This window comes from Cricetulus griseus, chromosome 3, assembly GCF_003668045.3.
Source record: "Cricetulus griseus strain 17A/GY chromosome 3, alternate assembly CriGri-PICRH-1.0, whole genome shotgun sequence".
In the NCBI taxonomy this organism is placed as follows: Eukaryota; Metazoa; Chordata; class Mammalia; order Rodentia; family Cricetidae; genus Cricetulus; species Cricetulus griseus.
The window spans coordinates 188,109,892-188,127,483 of record NC_048596.1 but is presented as its reverse complement, the minus strand read 5'-3'; the positions used below and the strand labels follow the sequence as shown (position 1 = coordinate 188,127,483).

Here is a 17,592-nt window from a genome sequence, read left to right as displayed (position 1 = left end):
AGAGGGGAGGCTGCCTGGCACACTTGCATCCCTTCCAGGCTGAGTGCTGCTGTGGAGGAACAGCATGGTCCAGGGGGTAGTGCCTGCCCTCCATACAGAGCCCACTGCCATGGATCCAGGGTCAGGGTCCTGGGAAGGAAGGGACTGGCTCCCTCTGACCAGGGACTCCCACTAAGGCCTTACCCTTTCAGGTGGGCAAGATAGCTTATGGGTGTGGCTACAGTGGTTCCAGTTAGAATTCCTTTGCCATGTAACTGACCTTATATCCTAGCCCTGTGCGTCTGCTCAAGAGTTAGCTCTGTGGTCATTATGTTCAGTAGTCCTACTAAGTTACTTAGTCCTACTAAGGGAGGGTTGCTTTCTGCCTTGCCAGGCTATATCCTCTGCCTCCAGTGTCTGGAAATGGTGGTGGTCCTATAATCAGGTCGCTGTCTTGCCGAGCAGAACTTTGAGGGGCAGGGCAGCTTAGAGGTGTCAACAGGAATGACACAAGAGACCTTACGTGGGCTGGCGCCTTGCCCACTGGCGTTGCCTCAAGAGTCAGGCCTTTTACCCTTCCTATCCCATCTTGTCATTCACATACCCTACTCTGGAATCTACTGGGTCATCTGGCTGTAGAGACTTTCTGTCTCATGGCCCAGAACCACACAGCTCTAAACAAAACTTAGGGGTCTAATAATTGTTTCCCAAGCACTGCATTTCACTCCAGAAAAGGAATGAGAAGCAATGCCTCTAAGCCTACCCTTGCAGAGCCCCACCACTACCTCTCCCATGGATCTGTGGGTAGGTCATAGGGGCTAGCTTCAAGGGCCAGTGGTGCAATCAGCTGTTTGTTCCCAGGTGGTGGTCCCTACTCGAGTGGGACAGGGCTATGTATACGAGGCCTCCCAGACAGAGCAAGACGAGTATGATACCCCACGCCACCTGTTAGCTCCAGGTCCCCAGGACATCTATGATGTGCCCCCTGTACGAGGACTGCTTCCCAGCCAGTATGGCCAGGAGGTAAGTATTGGGGATCAGAGGCATGGGAGAGGACAGGGACTGGGCCTTGCTGTGGGAGCTGTATATTCTCAGCCTAGCCAGGGCCTGAGAAGCACAGCAGCTACAGCCCAGGTGCCCAAGGTAGGTTTCTGGGGACTTCCACTCATCCCATTAAACCATATATCCCTGACAGTTGTATCATTGCACCTTCTTTTGTGCCCTCCAGGTATATGACACACCTCCCATGGCAGTCAAGGGCCCCAATGGCAGAGACCCATTGTTGGATGTGTATGATGTGCCTCCGAGTGTGGAGAAAGGCCTGCCACCAGCCAATCATCATTCGGTAAGGAGCCAGCAAATGCTGGGGCCTTGGACCTTTCTAAAGGTGAAAAAGGCACAGATGAGTGTATGAACTGGGCTTGGACTGCTGTCTGCAGACCCTGGCTCTGTCTTTACTTGCTCCGGGACAGATATAGAAGCTGAATGCCCAGGCTGTAGAGATGGGTCAGTGGCCAAGGCACTGGCTGCTCTTCCTGAGGACCCAAGGTCAATTCTCAGCACTCATGCACTGTCTGGCAGTGTCAGGTGATCCAACGTCCCTTTCTGATCTCTTAGCACCAGGTATGCATTTGGTGCACAGACATCCGTGCAGACCAAACATCCATTCACATAAAAAATAAATAAGTACATTAATTTTAAAAAAGAAAATAAATGCCCTTCTGAGCCCCAGAAAATAGCCCATTGTCAGGTCTTCTCATTATGTATGCTCTGAGAGGTATCAAAAAGGAAGAGCACAAAATCTGTCTTCCAAACCAGGAAGGACACTTGGAATGTAAAAGGGACTGATAATCATACAGAATTGTCTTGAGAGCCAACCGGAATCTAACATACAAAGCCCAGCCAAGTGCTTGATACAAATAGAAAGACTACCAATGAGAGTGACATTGGGTATTGTGGTGGGAATGAGACAAACAAGCAGCATTGGCACTATGGTAGCAAGTCTCTCCTACATGTCTGCAGTTAAGAATTGCACACTGAACACATATATAGCCTTTCACTGGGAGGGAGTTCCCCATCTTACAGATGAATAACCAGGCACTTAGAGTTAGTCAGCTAGCCCCAGGGCTAGGTTCTTGGCATAGTCGTCATAGCTAAGAATCAGGCTGGGTGTGTACATTGGCTGGGTTCTGCCCCTGAGCTCCAGGGCTGAGCAGACAGACAACAGTCTTAATCATTACTTGGTCCCCTAGGTGTATGATGTTCCTCCGTCCGTGAGCAAGGATGTGCCCGATGGCCCCCTGCAGCGAGAGGAGACATATGATGTACCCCCTGCCTTCGCCAAGCCCAAGCCCTTTGGCCCAACCCGACACCCATTGATCCTTGCTGCGCCTCCCACAGACTCCCCACCAGCTGAGGATGTCTATGATGTGCCACCCCCTGCTCCTGACCTCTATGACGTGCCCCCTGGTTTGAGGCGTCCTGGCCCTGGAACGTTGTATGATGTGCCTCGTGAACAGGTGCTCCCTCCTGAGGTGGCTGATGGGAATGTAATTGATGATGGTGTGTATGCTGTACCTCCACCAGCTGAACGAGAGGCCCCAACAGATGGCAAGCGCCTGTCGGCCTCTAGCACAGGCAGCACACGCAGCAGCCAATCAGTATCTTCCTTGGAGGTAGTGGTGCCAGGCCGGGAGCCCCTGGAGCTGGAGGTTGCTGTGGAGTCCCTTGCGCGGCTGCAGCTGGGTGTAAGCACCACTGTAGCCCACCTTCTGGACCTGGTGGGCAGTGCCAGTGGGCCTGGGGGCTGGCGTAGCACCTCTGAGCCTCAGGAGCCTCCTGTGCAGGACCTCAAAGCTGCAGTGGCTGCAGTTCACGGGGCAGTACATGAGCTCCTGGAGTTTGCCCGCAGTGCTGTGAGCAATGCCACCCACACTTCTGACCGCACCTTGCATGCCAAGCTTAGCCGGCAACTACAGAAGATGGAGGATGTGTACCAGACACTGGTGGTCCATGGTCAGGTCCTTGACAGTGGCCGGGGAAGCCCAGGATTCACCCTTGAAGACATGGACCGCCTGGTGGCCTGCTCACGGGCCGTGCCTGAGGATGCCAAACAGCTGGCCTCCTTTTTGCATGGCAATGCCTCACTGCTTTTCAGACGGACCAAAGCCCCTGGCCCAGGGCCTGAGGGAGGCAGCTCCCTGCACCCCAACCCCACTGATAAAGCCAGCAGCATCCAGTCACGCCCTCTGCCCTCACCCCCCAAGTTCACCTCCCAGGACTCTCCAGATGGGCAGTATGAGAACAGTGAAGGAGGCTGGATGGAGGATTATGACTACGTCCACCTGCAGGTGGGTTCTCAGCCTGCCTGGGCCCCAAAAGCTCTGACCATGATCTCCCCTGGCCTCTTATCCCACACATAGAGATCTTGTGGTCAAAGGGAGATTTGGGCTCCAGGAATGGTCACTGGTGAACCCTAGTGCCCTCTCTGTATTTTGTGCTATTAGACTGATGATCAACTTGACTATGTTTTTGGGCCTTGAGGGACCAATCAGGATGGCTCCAGAACACCTTGGGGAATGGGCTTTCCTAGTGGCCATAGATGTGGCTCCATTCTATGTAGAAACATTCTGAGGAGACAGATGGTAGAGTCTAGATGACATAGGACAAGGGGAATAGGGAGGTAGGATGAGAATGACCTCTGAGAAGACACCTGCATGCCATTCCATTTGTAGACTAAGGGAAGGATTGTAGAATGACTGTACCCTCTACAAAGCTACCTTCCTGCACCAGACCCTTCCTGTAGGGGCTGCTTCCTTTACAAGCTGCCTCTTCTGGGCCTGGTGTGCCTACACTGCCACCTGGTGGTTCCCTGGCCCTTGCACCCATGGTACTTGCTGGTGCCTCTGTCCCAGAAGAGACTTCTCAGTCAGTGTTTTGTCTCTTCCCTGCAGGGGAAGGAGGAGTTTGAGAAGACACAGAAGGAGCTACTAGAAAAGGGGAACATAATGCGGCAGGGAAAAGGCCAACTGGAGCTGCAGCAGGTGAGGCTCCCAGTAGTCACCTTACGGTGAGACCCGACAGGAATAGAGAGCCCTGTTTGCCCTCCACCCAGCCAGTCACTATCCGGCATCGTAGCCATCACTGCCTTCTGACTAATTAATTTGGCTAATTAATTTGAGATGGCATTCTCACTCTGTTGCCCAGCCTCATCTTGAACTCTGCCTGAGCTCAGCTAACCCTCCCACTGTAGCCTCCTGAGTAGCTGTGACTGCAGCAATTGACTAGCATGCTTGAGACATCACAGGCATAGCAATAAAACACAAACGAAGTTACTGTCAGAGTAATGAGTCCGTTGTAGAGAGCACAGAGGCAGTGTAGGATTAGAAAGCACAGGCAGCCAGAGGCTGTACAGAAGCTGAGACAAGCCACTCCCCACTGGTCAGCTCCTCTCCACAAGCTGTGCCTCCCTGTGCCTGCCCGAGATGACACTGGTGAGCAGTCACACTCTGCCTCTGTCTGCAGCATTCCTCAGACTTAAAACTCTGTTCATAACTCCTTTTTATAGGCCACATAATGTCTATTGTTGAATGTTTACATTGTATCTAGTTTTCCATATAAATAATAGTGCTGTGTTCAGCCACAATTTTCTTCATATTTTAAATCATTTCCCAGGGTAAGAAAGTATTTTCGAAGGATACTAAAGATATTTGATTTTGATTGCGAAGATAACAGCACTAAATAAATATGAAAACTCTCGCTGTCCTTTCTCTGGGTATTGAGAAGGAAGGCAAAGGACAGCTTATCCCACCCTGAGATGGGTTATTCACTGGTTACCCTGACACCAGGTGGGGCTTACAGCTGGTAACTGCCTTACAGGTATGATGTTGGCAGTAAATGAGTAGTGTGTGAACTGCTTGGGAAGTGTGTGGCACATAAAAAGTGAAAGGAAACACAAGTTAACAATTAAAAATAAGCCGGGCATACTCCTGTAATTCCAGCACTCAGGAGGCAGAGGCAAAAGGATCATAAATTTGAGGCCAGCCAGGATATGTGGCAAACTATCCCTTCCCAGTAATAGCAGTTAAAATAGAAATGCACGTGTAGCTGTGGAGTGCCATTGTTTGAAGAAGTTGGTGTGCAGGCTATCTTTCCTGTGCAGTCTCCAGCTTGTCCTTAGCCAGTAATGCTGTCACTGACACTGGTGGTTTGCTTTCCTTTAGTGAGCATGCTCTGATGGTACAGATGTTTGCACATGTCTGTCAGCTGAGAGCCTAACCTTGTCATGCTTTCCACAGCTGAAACAGTTTGAGCGACTGGAGCAGGAGGTATCTCGTCCTATAGACCATGACCTGGCCAACTGGACACCAGCCCAGCCCCTGGTGCCAGGGCGGACAGGGGGCCTGGGGCCCTCAGACCGACAGCTGCTGCTCTTCTACTTGGAGCAGTGCGAGGCCAACCTGACCACACTGACAGATGCAGTAGATGCCTTCTTCACTGCAGTGGCCACCAACCAGCCACCCAAGATCTTTGTGGCACACAGCAAGTTTGTCATCCTCAGTGCACATAAGCTGGTGTTCATTGGGGACACACTGTCACGGCAGGCAAAGGCAGCTGATGTGCGCAGCCAGGTGACCCACTATAGCAACCTGCTGTGTGACCTCCTGCGAGGCATTGTGGCCACCACCAAGGCTGCTGCCTTGCAGTACCCATCACCCTCTGCTGCCCAGGACATGGTAGACAGGGTCAAGGAGCTGGGTCACAGCACTCAGCAGTTCCGCCGGGTCCTGGGCCAGCTGGCTGCTGCCTGAGAACAGAGGACTAGGGTATAGAGGCTGGGGAGTGGGCAGTGATGGTCCGAGCTACCCAAGCATCTGTCTTGAAAGTGAATATCCTGCAGGTTTGGGGACAGGTAACCCCAGCTCTGCCTTGGGCCTGGTGCCCTCAACTGTCCAGGGATTTGTACATATTTATAGCAAGGCAGGTGTGGGTTGCCTCCTCAGAGGAGCTGGACAAGAGTACACTGTGGACTGCTAATCACCAGGCTGGGGCCAGGGTGGAGGCACATGGGCCCCACCCGCAGAGCTCCCCGTGACAGGCAAGCACAGTGTGGTGTGCACCTCTGCACCAAGAAAAAAACCCTAAAGAACTATTTTTCACTATTGATTTTTTCCAATCATTTGACTAATAGTCTACATTTAATAAAATTTTAAAAATGAGAAGCAGCCTATAAAGATGTTTGAGACATCCTCTATGTGGGGAGGTAGATGTATCCTTGACCCACCAAAATGACTAGACATGGTGAAGATTCTGGGAGGGTAAAAGAAGAGTGGACCCTTCAGTAGAAAATCAATGCCCAGGGACCTGGGGAAAGGCAGGAGGGCTGGGCTGGCCTGGTGGGGAGATAATGTGGCAGTATCCTTTGTGCCAAGTGCACAGAGGCACTGCACAAAACAGCCTCACAGAACTCCAGTCTGGGACACCCAAAGTGTCTTCCTTGAATTAAAAGGGACTTGGCCTCCAAGCTAGAAAGACGGAGACCAAGAACAGGCTTGCTTGACCCAGGTTGCTGCTTGTGGGAGTTTAGTGTGTGTTTGGCACTCTACTGGCGGTCTCGTCTTTGACCATTGTGCATGTGAATGTGGGCCTCAGTTTCCCTGCCCATATAAAGAAGGAACTAGGACTAGGTGATCTGTCGCTAAGAAATCCGGCTGAGGGTACCTAGCCTCCTACCCCATAGCCACCCTGGAAAGCAGAAGTGGAGAGGCAAGGGCAGGTATTTGCTGTTTTCTATTTGGATTTTACTTGGATGCTGGCATGGGAGGGGTCCAGCTTCTAGAACCTTCCAAACCTGGACCTAACAGGCTGGAAAGGCAGTAGGGTGGGTGGTGCTGACCCAGAACATGATGCCCACCAGGAGCCTATCAGAGCAGTCTGCATAGAGGGTACAGGACTTGTTTCCAAAGCCTGTGGGTGCCTCAACCAGGGAGGGTGGTTACAGTTACAGTGGCTTGCTTATTACTCATTACTCGGGTCTAAGCTCAGTGGCAACCCCATGTTGCCACTATGTCTACCTTCTAAGCTGGAGGACCTGGGCATCTGGTTTCCCTCTGTGATCAGAATGCATACCCAGCTCCAAACAGCACCCTGAGCACAGGCTCCCAGGTGTTTCTGCTGCACTGAGAAGGATCAAGGTTCAAGGGAGCCATGGAGTGCCCAAGGTCTCAGCAGGCCTGAGTGGAGAGGGCCAGAAGCCGCAGCATGCTGGAGAAGACCCTGTCAGGGTTTGTGTAGACCCTCATGTTGGTGATGTCACTGCCCCAGAATTTGCAGGCAGGAGGGGTATTGCACACAAAGGGCAGAGCCACCTGATGCAAGTTGTGTGAGGCCTTGGCTTCAGAGACAGAGGGGCTTGGGGTCATAGTCACAGACCCTCCAACTACCAGCTCACTGAAAACAGCTGTGGGTCCTTAACATCTGTGGACAGCTGCTGTCAGTTCTACCCCAGGCAAGGGCTGGGCCTCAAGCAGGGCTGTCACTGGTTCTGCCCTTCCTGGCCCAGTGAGTCTGGCACTGTGGCCACAAGCTCTGGCCTCTGGGGTACATGGGTGGCTGTCCCTGAGAGGGATAGAAGGGGCCTACCATCTTCAATGGTGTGCCCTTTCTGGAAGTTCCTGTCAGTGATGGGAAACAGGATCCATGGTGAGTTGAAGCCTGGGTGGTAACAACTTTCAGATTCTGTAGGACAGAGGCAGACTTGCTTGTGCTAACAGGAAGGTGGACAGGAACCACACTCGGGGACTGCTTACCCATCCAGAAGTCTCCCGACTGAGGGCTGGGTGGTGCTGATTGACACCTTTAATCAAAGCAGTTTGTGAATTTGAAGCCAACCTGATCTACAGAGCAAGTTCCACGTGTTTGTGTGTACACCTGATTGCAGATGTCTAGGAGCCCGAGTCAAGATTGTTGTGAGCTGTTGATATGTGAGCTGGGAACTGAACTTGGATCCTCTGGAAGAGCAACAAGAGCTCCTAACTAAGCCATCTCCCTCTTTAGTGGAATTGGTTGTTTGTTTTTGTTTTATGTATATGGGTGTTTTGTCTGTATGTATGTATGTCTGCACCACGTTGTGCCTGGTATTCACGGAGGTCAGCAAAGAGCATTGGACCTCCTGGAACTGAAGTTACAGATGGTTGTGAGCTGCCATGTGGGTGCTACGAATTGAACCCTGGTCCTTTGCAAGAGTAGTAAGTGCTCTTAACCACTGGGCCATCTCCACAAACCCCATGTTTGGTGGGCTTTTAGTTTTTAGGATTTTAAAGAACTGGGAAGTTACAATTTATGAATTTACTTGGAATTTTGACACACACACACCCCCAACAAGACAAATCTCATACTCCAACAAGCCCCTGCAGGGACTCTGGGCATTGTGGGTAGTGTTGCTTCAGCATGCTGTGGCACTTAGCTTGTGGCAAGCTGCTGATGGTGCAGACAAGGACAGCAGCTTAGAGAGGTGAGCAAATGTGGCCAGGTTCAGAGGGAGATGTCATGGTGGACAGTCCAGTGGACACAGCCATGCAAACAAGCCTTTTAGGCCAGGCTGGAGGACACCAGAGATACAGCAAGATAACAAAGAGATTAAGTGGCTTTGATGCAGGCATCAGTATATATAGTAACGCTCAGTTTTCATGTATGCCATCATATTTTTCAGTAATAAGTCAGGCTTATTTATTACTTTAGTGTTGGAGATTGAGCCCAAAGCTTCACACACGCCAGGTGGACATTCCACCCCTAAGTCCCAGCCCTAACCACTTTTTTTTTTTTCTTTAACAAGGTTTATTTTTATTCCTGTGTGAGTGTATGCCAATGCCTGTAGAGGTCAAAAGAGAGTGTGTGATACCCCTGGATCTGGAGTTGGGGATGGCTTTTAGCTGGGTGCTGGGACCTGAACTAAGGTCCCTGGAAGAGAAGCAAATGCTGGTCCCCATTGAGCCAGTGCTGGACTGAGCCAAGGTCAGGCACTCTGGCTGCCTGAAAGTGAGTGGCTCTTCCTACAGCTTGACCTCTAAATCTCAGGAAGACTTTAGGCAAACCAGCTTTGCCCTGGGTCTCAGTTTCTCACTTGAGGGTGGTGGGTGGCACCACTGGGTCAGTAGGCATCTCTGGCACACTCTGGCAGGTTGTCATTCTGCCTGCCACTGGAGGATGGGTGTAGTTTGTCCTGATCCACTGTTGATTGGAGTTAGAGACATGCCATTCCCTGACTCCCAGGGGGGTTACAGCTGCCTGAGACAGGCCTCATTTAATCCCCAGTGGACAGTAGGGAGCACCCAGTCCTTGATGGGATAGATTTCCCACCAAGTGGGAGACATTGCTATTGCAGTGAGAAAACAGGAAATCACAAGTCTCAGCGGGACAACACTCTTTAAAATAGCCCCTGCATGCCGAAAACCCCCCTCATGTTCAGAGACACCTGCCAAGGCCAGGAGCCAGGGTCGGCATCTTCCCCATTGACAATCCTGAAAGGCCAGTCTAGCATGTGTTTGGAGGTGACCATACAGCATGGCAGCCATTGGACAGTGCTGCTAATGAACATGGCTAGAGCAGGCCAGACCAAAGACCTGAGGATTCCAGGCCTGTGTAACCCCCTAACATTCAGATCTTTGATCCCTGCAAGACCCTTAGCTCCACTCAGCCCAGGAGCCATCTTCAGGAAGCTCCTGTGTGGCCGGGTGTTGGTGGCACATGGCTTTAATCTCAGCACTCGGAGGCAGAAGCAGGAGGATCTCTGTGAGTTCAAGACCAGCCTGGTCTACAAGAGCTAGTTCCAGGCCAGGCTTCAAAGCCACAGAGAAACCCTGTCTTGAGAAACCAAAAGAGAAAAAAGAAAGAAAACCCCTGTGTGGGGGAGGGGGCAAAGCCTTGGTATCTAAAGTTGGGGCTCCACAGTTGGCAGCCTCTGCCCAGCTGTGTACCCAAGGGGAATGTCTGTCCTTTTGGATTCAAGTCCTGGGACATGCTGCTACTGCGGTCCTCGCTGCTTTTATGTCCTCAGAGCATGTGTCAGGAGAAGGTGACAGCTTTAGGAGACAGAGGAGGGGCTGAAAGCAGGCGAGATATTTGTGGGTGGCTGAGTGAATGAACAAAATCAAGGCAAGAGAGTGCCAGGGTGTGTCCACTTATAACACCCCTGTAAGTTAGGTGTACACCTTTAATCTCAGCACTTGGGAGGCAGAGGCAGGTGGGAGGTCTCTGCCCAGACTGGTGCTGTACTGCCCACAGGGTACCCACTCTTGCCACCAGCTCTGTGAGCTCTATGTGTCTCCTACTCACAGAGGGAAGCTGGTTGTTTAGGTCCCTCCAGGAATACATGAGCATAGCTGGGGTTGTCAGTGAACCCTAGGAACTTGCCTACATATCTCCTTGTACCCCACCAGGTCCAGGTATCCTTGTCAGGTCTGAAGACAAGTCCTTTGTCTTTTTCTGCAGGGTGACTCTGGTGGCCCTCTTGTCTGCCAGAAGGATGGAGTCTGGACCCTGGCAGGCTATGTAGAGAGACCCTATATGAAATTGGCCATCTGGTACCCCACCAGGATGGAGTCAGTTTCTTAGAGCAACAGGCTCTTATAGCCTCCCTTGTCCTCTCTGTTCCCTGTTTGTGGGTATTTGGGCCACAATATATAGGTGTGCTTCCCAGATGTCTGGGCCTCTACTCACCAAAACTGCTTTCTGAGAACAAGGCCACCTAGAACAAGGCCACCTGATGGGCCCCTTGAGCCTTCCAGACACAGTCTGACTCCACAGTCCCCCTTATCACAAGTCCTTGGTCTGATAAAGTCAGTGACTACAACATGGCTTGGGAAACAGAAGGCCTGGAGAGGCCACTGTGGGAAAGTGTAATGGAACCACAAATATATGAGGTCAGAATGGGCTAAGTTCCCCCACACCCTCTTCCCAGGGTAGGGCCCCTAAGCACACCAACAGGGAACAGCCTTGCTGCCTTGGGGGTAGACAAGGCAGGCTGACCTGGACTCCACCCTCCCTGTGACACTCTTATTCCATCTGCTTGTGTCCATCCTTACTACCCTCTGAGTCTTAGTGTGGGGACAAGGACCAAGGCGGGAACACCTGCAGAAACTTTCATAACTTAATTTGATCTTTATCATTATGGTCCAACCCAGTGAAGCTTCCAGTTCAGGAGCAGAGTGCAGCCTTGGAGGCTCCCAGACAGGAGGCAGACAGTACTGACTCCCACTCCGTGGTTTAGTGAGGCCTCATGGGGAGCACAGGCAGTGGGCTAGTTGGCTACTGGGATCTGTTGCACCCACCCAGTGTATGAGCGCTTTGACGTGGGCTTGCACTGCAGCCAATGGAGGTAAATCAGGTTTCACCGCCCTAGGCTGTGATGCCCATCCATCCTTCTGGTAGACCAAGTGGCCACCAGAGTTGTACTGCAGGAGAAAGAGAAGGGGCTTTGGTCTGGCCATCCAGGCAGCCTAGCCTCTGGGCATTGCCATACAGCCCTGGGCCAGCCTGACACCGGTAGACATTGTGCCCATGCTAACCCGGTGAATTATCAGAGTCCAGCACCTGTGTGATTTGTACCCTGGAAGTCAGGTCTGCCCCCAGGGAAGCACCATCTAACAGAAGTTCAGTAGAACTGGTTTGACCCGAGGGGGAAGTGGTACTGGCCATGGAGCCACTGGTGAAGGGGAAGACCTCAGCATCTCCTGGAATCCTCTGGCCTACCCTGCCTGCTCCATCCTCCAAGTTGTGCCCTGCGTAACTCAGGCAAGGCCATTCTCATTGGCTTCAGTGAAATTCTGTAACAAGATTGCTCTGAAAACACTGGAACCCCGGTCTTGACTCCTGTTAAGGTTATCAGTGATGAGACTGGAGCCCTGCGCAGGTATGTCCAGAGGAGGCTGGAACGGCTCTATAGAAAGGCCTGCCTAGTACTTCCATTACTTTCTCTGCCCAAGACCTGGCTTAGGCTTTTGCCTGAATCTCCTACAGGGTGGGAGGGGAAAGGGTATGGGAAGAGCTCAGTAGGCTGTACCACTGGTCCCAACACAGACCATCTCATCTGTGGTCATGTTGTCCCAGAACGTCTCACAGTAGGTGGTAGACAAGAGGGGCAGGGCAGCCTGGCTGGGTCATCTGTGTCTGGAGGGGCAAACAAGTGACCAGTACTTGGAGCCACATCCAGCATGGCAGTACCCACCTCCCATGTACCACCATGTCAGCTGTTCGCTGGTATCCTCTCTCTTAGAGGTGAACAGTGTCCCAGCAGGAAAGTCGCCTCCATCACTGAGCAGGCACACAGAAGACACCAGCTCAAGGTCATGTACAGGAGTGGCAGCCAGCTTCAAGCAGGGTAATGTCTGTGGAGAGTGAACATGTTGAATGTGGGCTACTGGAAAACCTGCCAATAAGGACTGGATCCCCAGCTAAGACCCTGGGAGAAGTGGGGCTCTCAGAAAGAGGAACACAGACTGGTCTACAGAGGGAGTTCCAGGACAGACTGGATTGTTACACAGAGAAACCCTGTCTTGAACGACCCCCACACCCCCCAAAAAAAGACTGTTAAAGAAAGGGAGACAAGCTTCTGAGCCTGGAAAGAGAATCCAAGGCCAGTCTCAGCCCCACTGTGACCCATCCTTCAAGCAGTGAGAGATGTCTTCCTAGGCTTGCTCTCCTAGCCCTCGGTGAGCCCAAAACCTGTCCAGCAGCCCGTATACCTTTGAGATCTCCAGAACCTTGTTGTTTTCAACATTGGAGCCCTGGTCCAACTACCTGACCACTATCATGTCAGATGCCCTAGGTGTTAAGCTACATGGGAGATGATGGAAAATTGACCTCCTCCCTTCATTCCAAATGAACTAAAATTAGAGCCCCAAGGCAACCCAGGCGTTACTTGACTCTTCTTCCATTGGGCAGCCGTGATCACCCAGTCTTCCCTGATGAGGGAACCTGTATTGGAATATTATTTTAACTAGTCAAGGATGTGTTACTTTTGTTTATGCTTCATTTGTTTAATTATGTAAAGATGTGTTGTATCTGTTTCACCTTGCCTACATAAGGCACCTGATTGGTCTAATAAAGAGCTGAAATGGCCAACAGCTAGGCAGAAGAGGGCTAGACAAGGCTGGCAAGCAGAGAGAATAAGCAGGAGGAGAAATCTAGACTTAAAAGGAATGATAGAAGAAGGAGGAGAGAATGGAGGAGACAGAAGCCAGGCAGTTGCCAGCCAGACATGAGAAGCAGTAAAAGTAAAATATACAGAAAGAAAGAAAGAAAGAAAGAAAGAAAGAAAGAAAGAAAGAAAGAAAGAAAGAAAGAAAGAAAGGAAGGAAGGAAGGAAGGAAGGAAGGTAGGTAAAAGGCCCCGAGGCAAAAGGTAGGTAAAGAGAAACAGGTTAATTTAATTTAAAAGAACTAGCCAGAAATGAGCCTAAGCTAGGTCGAGCACTCAGAACTAACAATAAGTCTCCGTGTCATGATTTGGGAACTGGTTGGTGGCCAAAAAGAAAAATCCTGGTACAGGAACCCCCACAGAAGTGGACACTAGTGCTCTCCTGGGTAGGAAAAAAGAGGGAGTCAACTCCTACCTTGTCAGCAACCCCAGGTAAACAGCCTCCCAGATTGTGCCCTCATGTACCCAGAATCCTCCTCTCATCTGCAGGAGGAACACCTCCCAGGGTCAGGAGTCTGGGAGAGCATTCTCCCCCAGTGACAATTCTCTACAGCCTGCGAGATAGGGGAGAACCCAAAGTTGACTCTGAGGCTCTCTTAAGTCTTGCCTCTTCTCACCCCTGCCCTATCTATCTGGGGACCAGGAAAGCTGATGCCCTCTATCTTCAGTTCTCCCAGTAGGGTATCGAGAGCCCAAGGGAGTCTGTTCCCCTCTGAGCTTCAACAGTGCCACCTCTACAGCAGGGATGTTGAAGGATGGCTGTAGATCACACGCCCCTCCCAGGCCCAGAATCACCTCAGAACCTGGCAGCTGGTCCCACTCCTGTCCCTGTGCCAAGCCCATCTGAGGTCCCCAGGGGAAGGAGACTGGTGTTCCCAGATCTGACTCCAGACTTTGCAGCCTCTGGGACAGGAAAGACAAGTTGGGAGGGACAAAGACTTGAGGATAAGCATATGTGCCTGGTGACTAAGTACATTTGGAACCTTGATTTTTGATCCTTTAAATGTCTTTTCTTTGGACTTGTGAGGTAGCTCAGTAGTTAAGAGCACTGGCTGCTCTTCCAGAGGTCCTGAGTTCAATTCCCAGCAATCACAACCATCTATAATAATGAGTCTGATGCCCTCTTCTGTCATGCAGACATACAAGAAGACAGAACACTCATATACATAAATAAATCTTTTAAAATATCTATGCACTGGACAGTGATGGTGCACACCTTTAATCCCAACATTCAGGAGGCATAGGTAGAGGATCTCTGTGAGTTCAAGGCCAGTCTGGTCTTCAAAGTGAGTTCCAGGCAGTTACATAGAGAAACCCTGTCTCAAAAAAAAAAAAAAAAAAAAAAAAACAAAAAAAAAGAAAGAAAAGAAAAGAAAGAAAGAAAGAAAAGAAAAGAAAAAAGTTTGCGCCTTGAACACTTCCTGTATATATATCAAGAACAGAGCAAGAACTCTGTCCTTTCCTGCTTCCTCAACCAGTCCTGTGAAGCTGGCAATGATGTGACCCCCAGGTTGTTGATGGGGAAACTGAGACTCTGAGCTGAGCAGTTGAACTCTGGTCCAAACCCTGGGCCTGCCACCACCCTCCTCACAATCAATGGCTTTCCAGGGCTGAGGGGCTCATGGGAGTTGGAGGGCTCAGGAGCCACATATCCAGCGTGTATCACATTGAATTGACTTGTAGGTGAGCAACTTCTCAGAAGAGGAAAGGGAAGCTCCGACTGACTGGGCATGGGGAAGGGGATGAGGCCACCAGCTGCCAGGTTCTGAGGTGACTCTGGGCCTGGGAGGGGGCGTGTGATCTAAAATCATCTTCCAACATCCCCAGTGTAGAGTTGGCATCACGTTCCCCAGGCCTGGCCAACACGGGCTTCCTCCAGGAGGATGGCTGCAGTGGCCAGGCCCTGGTAGCTGTATCAGCTGGTGCTGACGTGTTTGCTGTCCATGGGAACCCACAGCTGGCCTGACTGTTCCTGTGCAGGGGCTCTGGGAACCTGGGCAGCTGCCACGGGGCTGGGGCCGGAGGTGGGGACGATGACAGTGCTGATTCAGGACTCACAACAAGGTGTGGGGTGATGCAAGGGAACCATGCATGGGGTGCAGCTCCCCAGTTTGTAATCCCGACCCCCATCATGGAGGAAGACTCCCTCAAAGGCCCAAAGAGCTAGTTCCAAATACTCTCAGAAAGAGAGCTGCCTGGGGAAGCTGAGGCCCAGTGCACAGGGACCAGATGAAGGGAGGGGAACTTTGAGGGTTTTTGTTTTGTTTTGTTTTGTTTTGTTTTATATATTGGGGATTGAATTCCAGACCTTAGCACTTGAGCATGTTAAGTTCTACCTCTGAACTAAGTACGCCTGGGCCTTTTTTGGTTTGCCGAGACAGGCTCTTTTGTAGCCCAGGCTGGCCTCCAACTTACTAAGTGGTGGAAGATGGCCTTGCACTCCTGATCCCAAGGCCTGGATTCTAACTGCTCTTTAAAACATTTTATTTCAGCCGGTTAGTGGTGGCGCACGCCTTTAATCCCAGCACTGGGGAGGCAGAGGCAGGTGGATCTCTGTTGAGTTCAAGACTACCCTGGTATACAAGAGCTAGTTCCAGGACAATCTTAAAAAAAAAAAAAAAAAGCCACAGAGAAACCCTGTCTCAAAAAAAAATTTATTTCTTTTATTTGTATTTGAGAAGACCCTTGCTAAGTTGCTCACACTGCCCATTAACTTGGGACCCTCCTGTCTAACTCTTCAGAGCAGCTGGGTCCCAGGCCTGTTGAGTCATTTCTCTTGAGTGAGTGTGCACAGGCAGGAGGACTATGTAGTAGGGTGGGCAGATGTTTGCGGAAACTATTAGCAGTTTTCCATGCTGATTATCTAGCAGTTTCCTTTAATAGCAGAACAGAAAGACTCGAGTCCTGCCAGTTCTGAGAATTGCCTTCATGAAATTTTCCTGTTTCTGAAGGACAGAAAACTCAGAGCCTGGGCTTACACAGGACTTGGTGCCCTGGTCATAGCATGTACGAAATCCTAAGAGTAGGTCAGCTACTTGCTTCTTTGCCTAATCTCTTCTCTGCTGGTTGATCTCCAGCGAAGTGAGGTTGGAGAAATGCCCTTCTCAATGACAGCACAGTTCAATCCCTGAACTCAAAACATCACTTCTGGGGCATGACCACACCCAACAGTAGTCAGGGACTCCCCAGATCTTCAATCGTGTTCCTCATGAATGGCTTCTCACTTAAACTCAGAGAGCTGGCAGTTTGTTTTTTGTTTTGTTTTGTTTTTTGGTTTTTCAAGACAGGATTTCTCTGTATTGCTTTGGAGACTGTCCTGGAACTCGCTCTGTAGACCAGGCTGGCCTCGAACTAACAGAGATCTGCCTGTCTCTGCCTCCTGAGTACTGGGATTAAAGGCATGTGCCACCAATGCCTGGCCCAAAAACTGGCAGTTTACCAAAACAAATGGACACCCCTGGCCCCAGCTAGGTTACATTTCCCATCCTTCTCAGAAGTGGTCACAGTGCTATTCTCCACCCTGAGGCTTTGCCCAGGGAAATCTCCCAGTGTGGCACATCCAGGCTCTTTCTTCTCTCCAGCTGGCTCTTGTTGCCAAAAGAAGTCGATATGCAGATGATTGCTGCCACGGAGAGCCCCTTCACAAACTGCCCTGGAGTATCACAGTGCAGGTTTCTACTGATGGCGCTGTCAGTGCTACGGAAGCCAGACTGTTGCTCTCTCTTCAAGATGCCCATGTCCATTGCTATTTATTTAATATGTATTCCTCTTTATGTTTATGGGTGTTTTGTCTGCATGCATGCCTGGTGCCAACAAATGGTGTAAGATCCTTTGGAGCTTGAGCTACAGACAGTTGTGAGACACCATGTGGGTACTGGGAATTGAACCAGGTTCCTCCGAAAGAGCAGCCTGTACTCTTAACCATTGAGACGTCTTTCCAGCCCCATTCATTCAAGATACTTTAAAAAGCATATTTTGTTGGGCAGTGGTGGCTCACACCTTTAATCCCAGCATTTGGGAGGCAGAGGATCTTTGTGAGTTCAAGGTCAGCCTGGTCTACAGAGCTAGTTCCAGGACAGGTTCACAGAGAAACCCTGTCTGGGGGGTGGGGGGAGCAAAACAAAAACAAAAAGGATATTTTTTCCAACTCTTCTTTAGGAAATTTTGAATTCAAGTCTTCAGAACATCTGTTAAATCAGGCGTGCCATTGCCCCAGAAACTATTAACCCAGATTTACCAGTTAACAAAATTTGACACATTGGCAAGGTCTCACCATGTAGCCCGGACCTCCTGGGATTTACAGGCATAAGCCACCATGCCTGGCTTCATGTGTCCTTTTTGTTTCATAGGGTGGGGTAGGGGTATGTGTGCTCATAGAACAGTACACGTTTGGATGTCAGAGGACAACTTGTTAGAGCT

General features: G+C 50.7%; 1 protein-coding gene across 3 annotated transcripts in view; it reads left to right on the top strand.

Annotated features, from left to right (window-relative positions):
* Nucleotides 1–6,208, top strand: part of Bcar1 (BCAR1 scaffold protein, Cas family member) — a 36,903-nt gene extending 30,695 nt beyond the window's left edge. For all 3 annotated transcript variants that reach the window (XM_027406047.1, XM_027406048.2, XM_027406049.2), the window contains exons 3-7: nucleotides 841–1,002; nucleotides 1,208–1,324; nucleotides 2,232–3,329; nucleotides 3,933–4,022; nucleotides 5,277–6,208. In XM_027406047.1, coding sequence (XP_027261848.1) covers nucleotides 841–1,002; nucleotides 1,208–1,324; nucleotides 2,232–3,329; nucleotides 3,933–4,022; nucleotides 5,277–5,789 — 1,980 coding nt within the window. In that variant the 3' untranslated portion in view covers nucleotides 5,790–6,208. The remainder of the gene's footprint in view (nucleotides 1–840; nucleotides 1,003–1,207; nucleotides 1,325–2,231; nucleotides 3,330–3,932; nucleotides 4,023–5,276) is intronic.
* The last annotated feature ends 11,384 nt before the right edge of the window (nucleotides 6,209–17,592 follow it).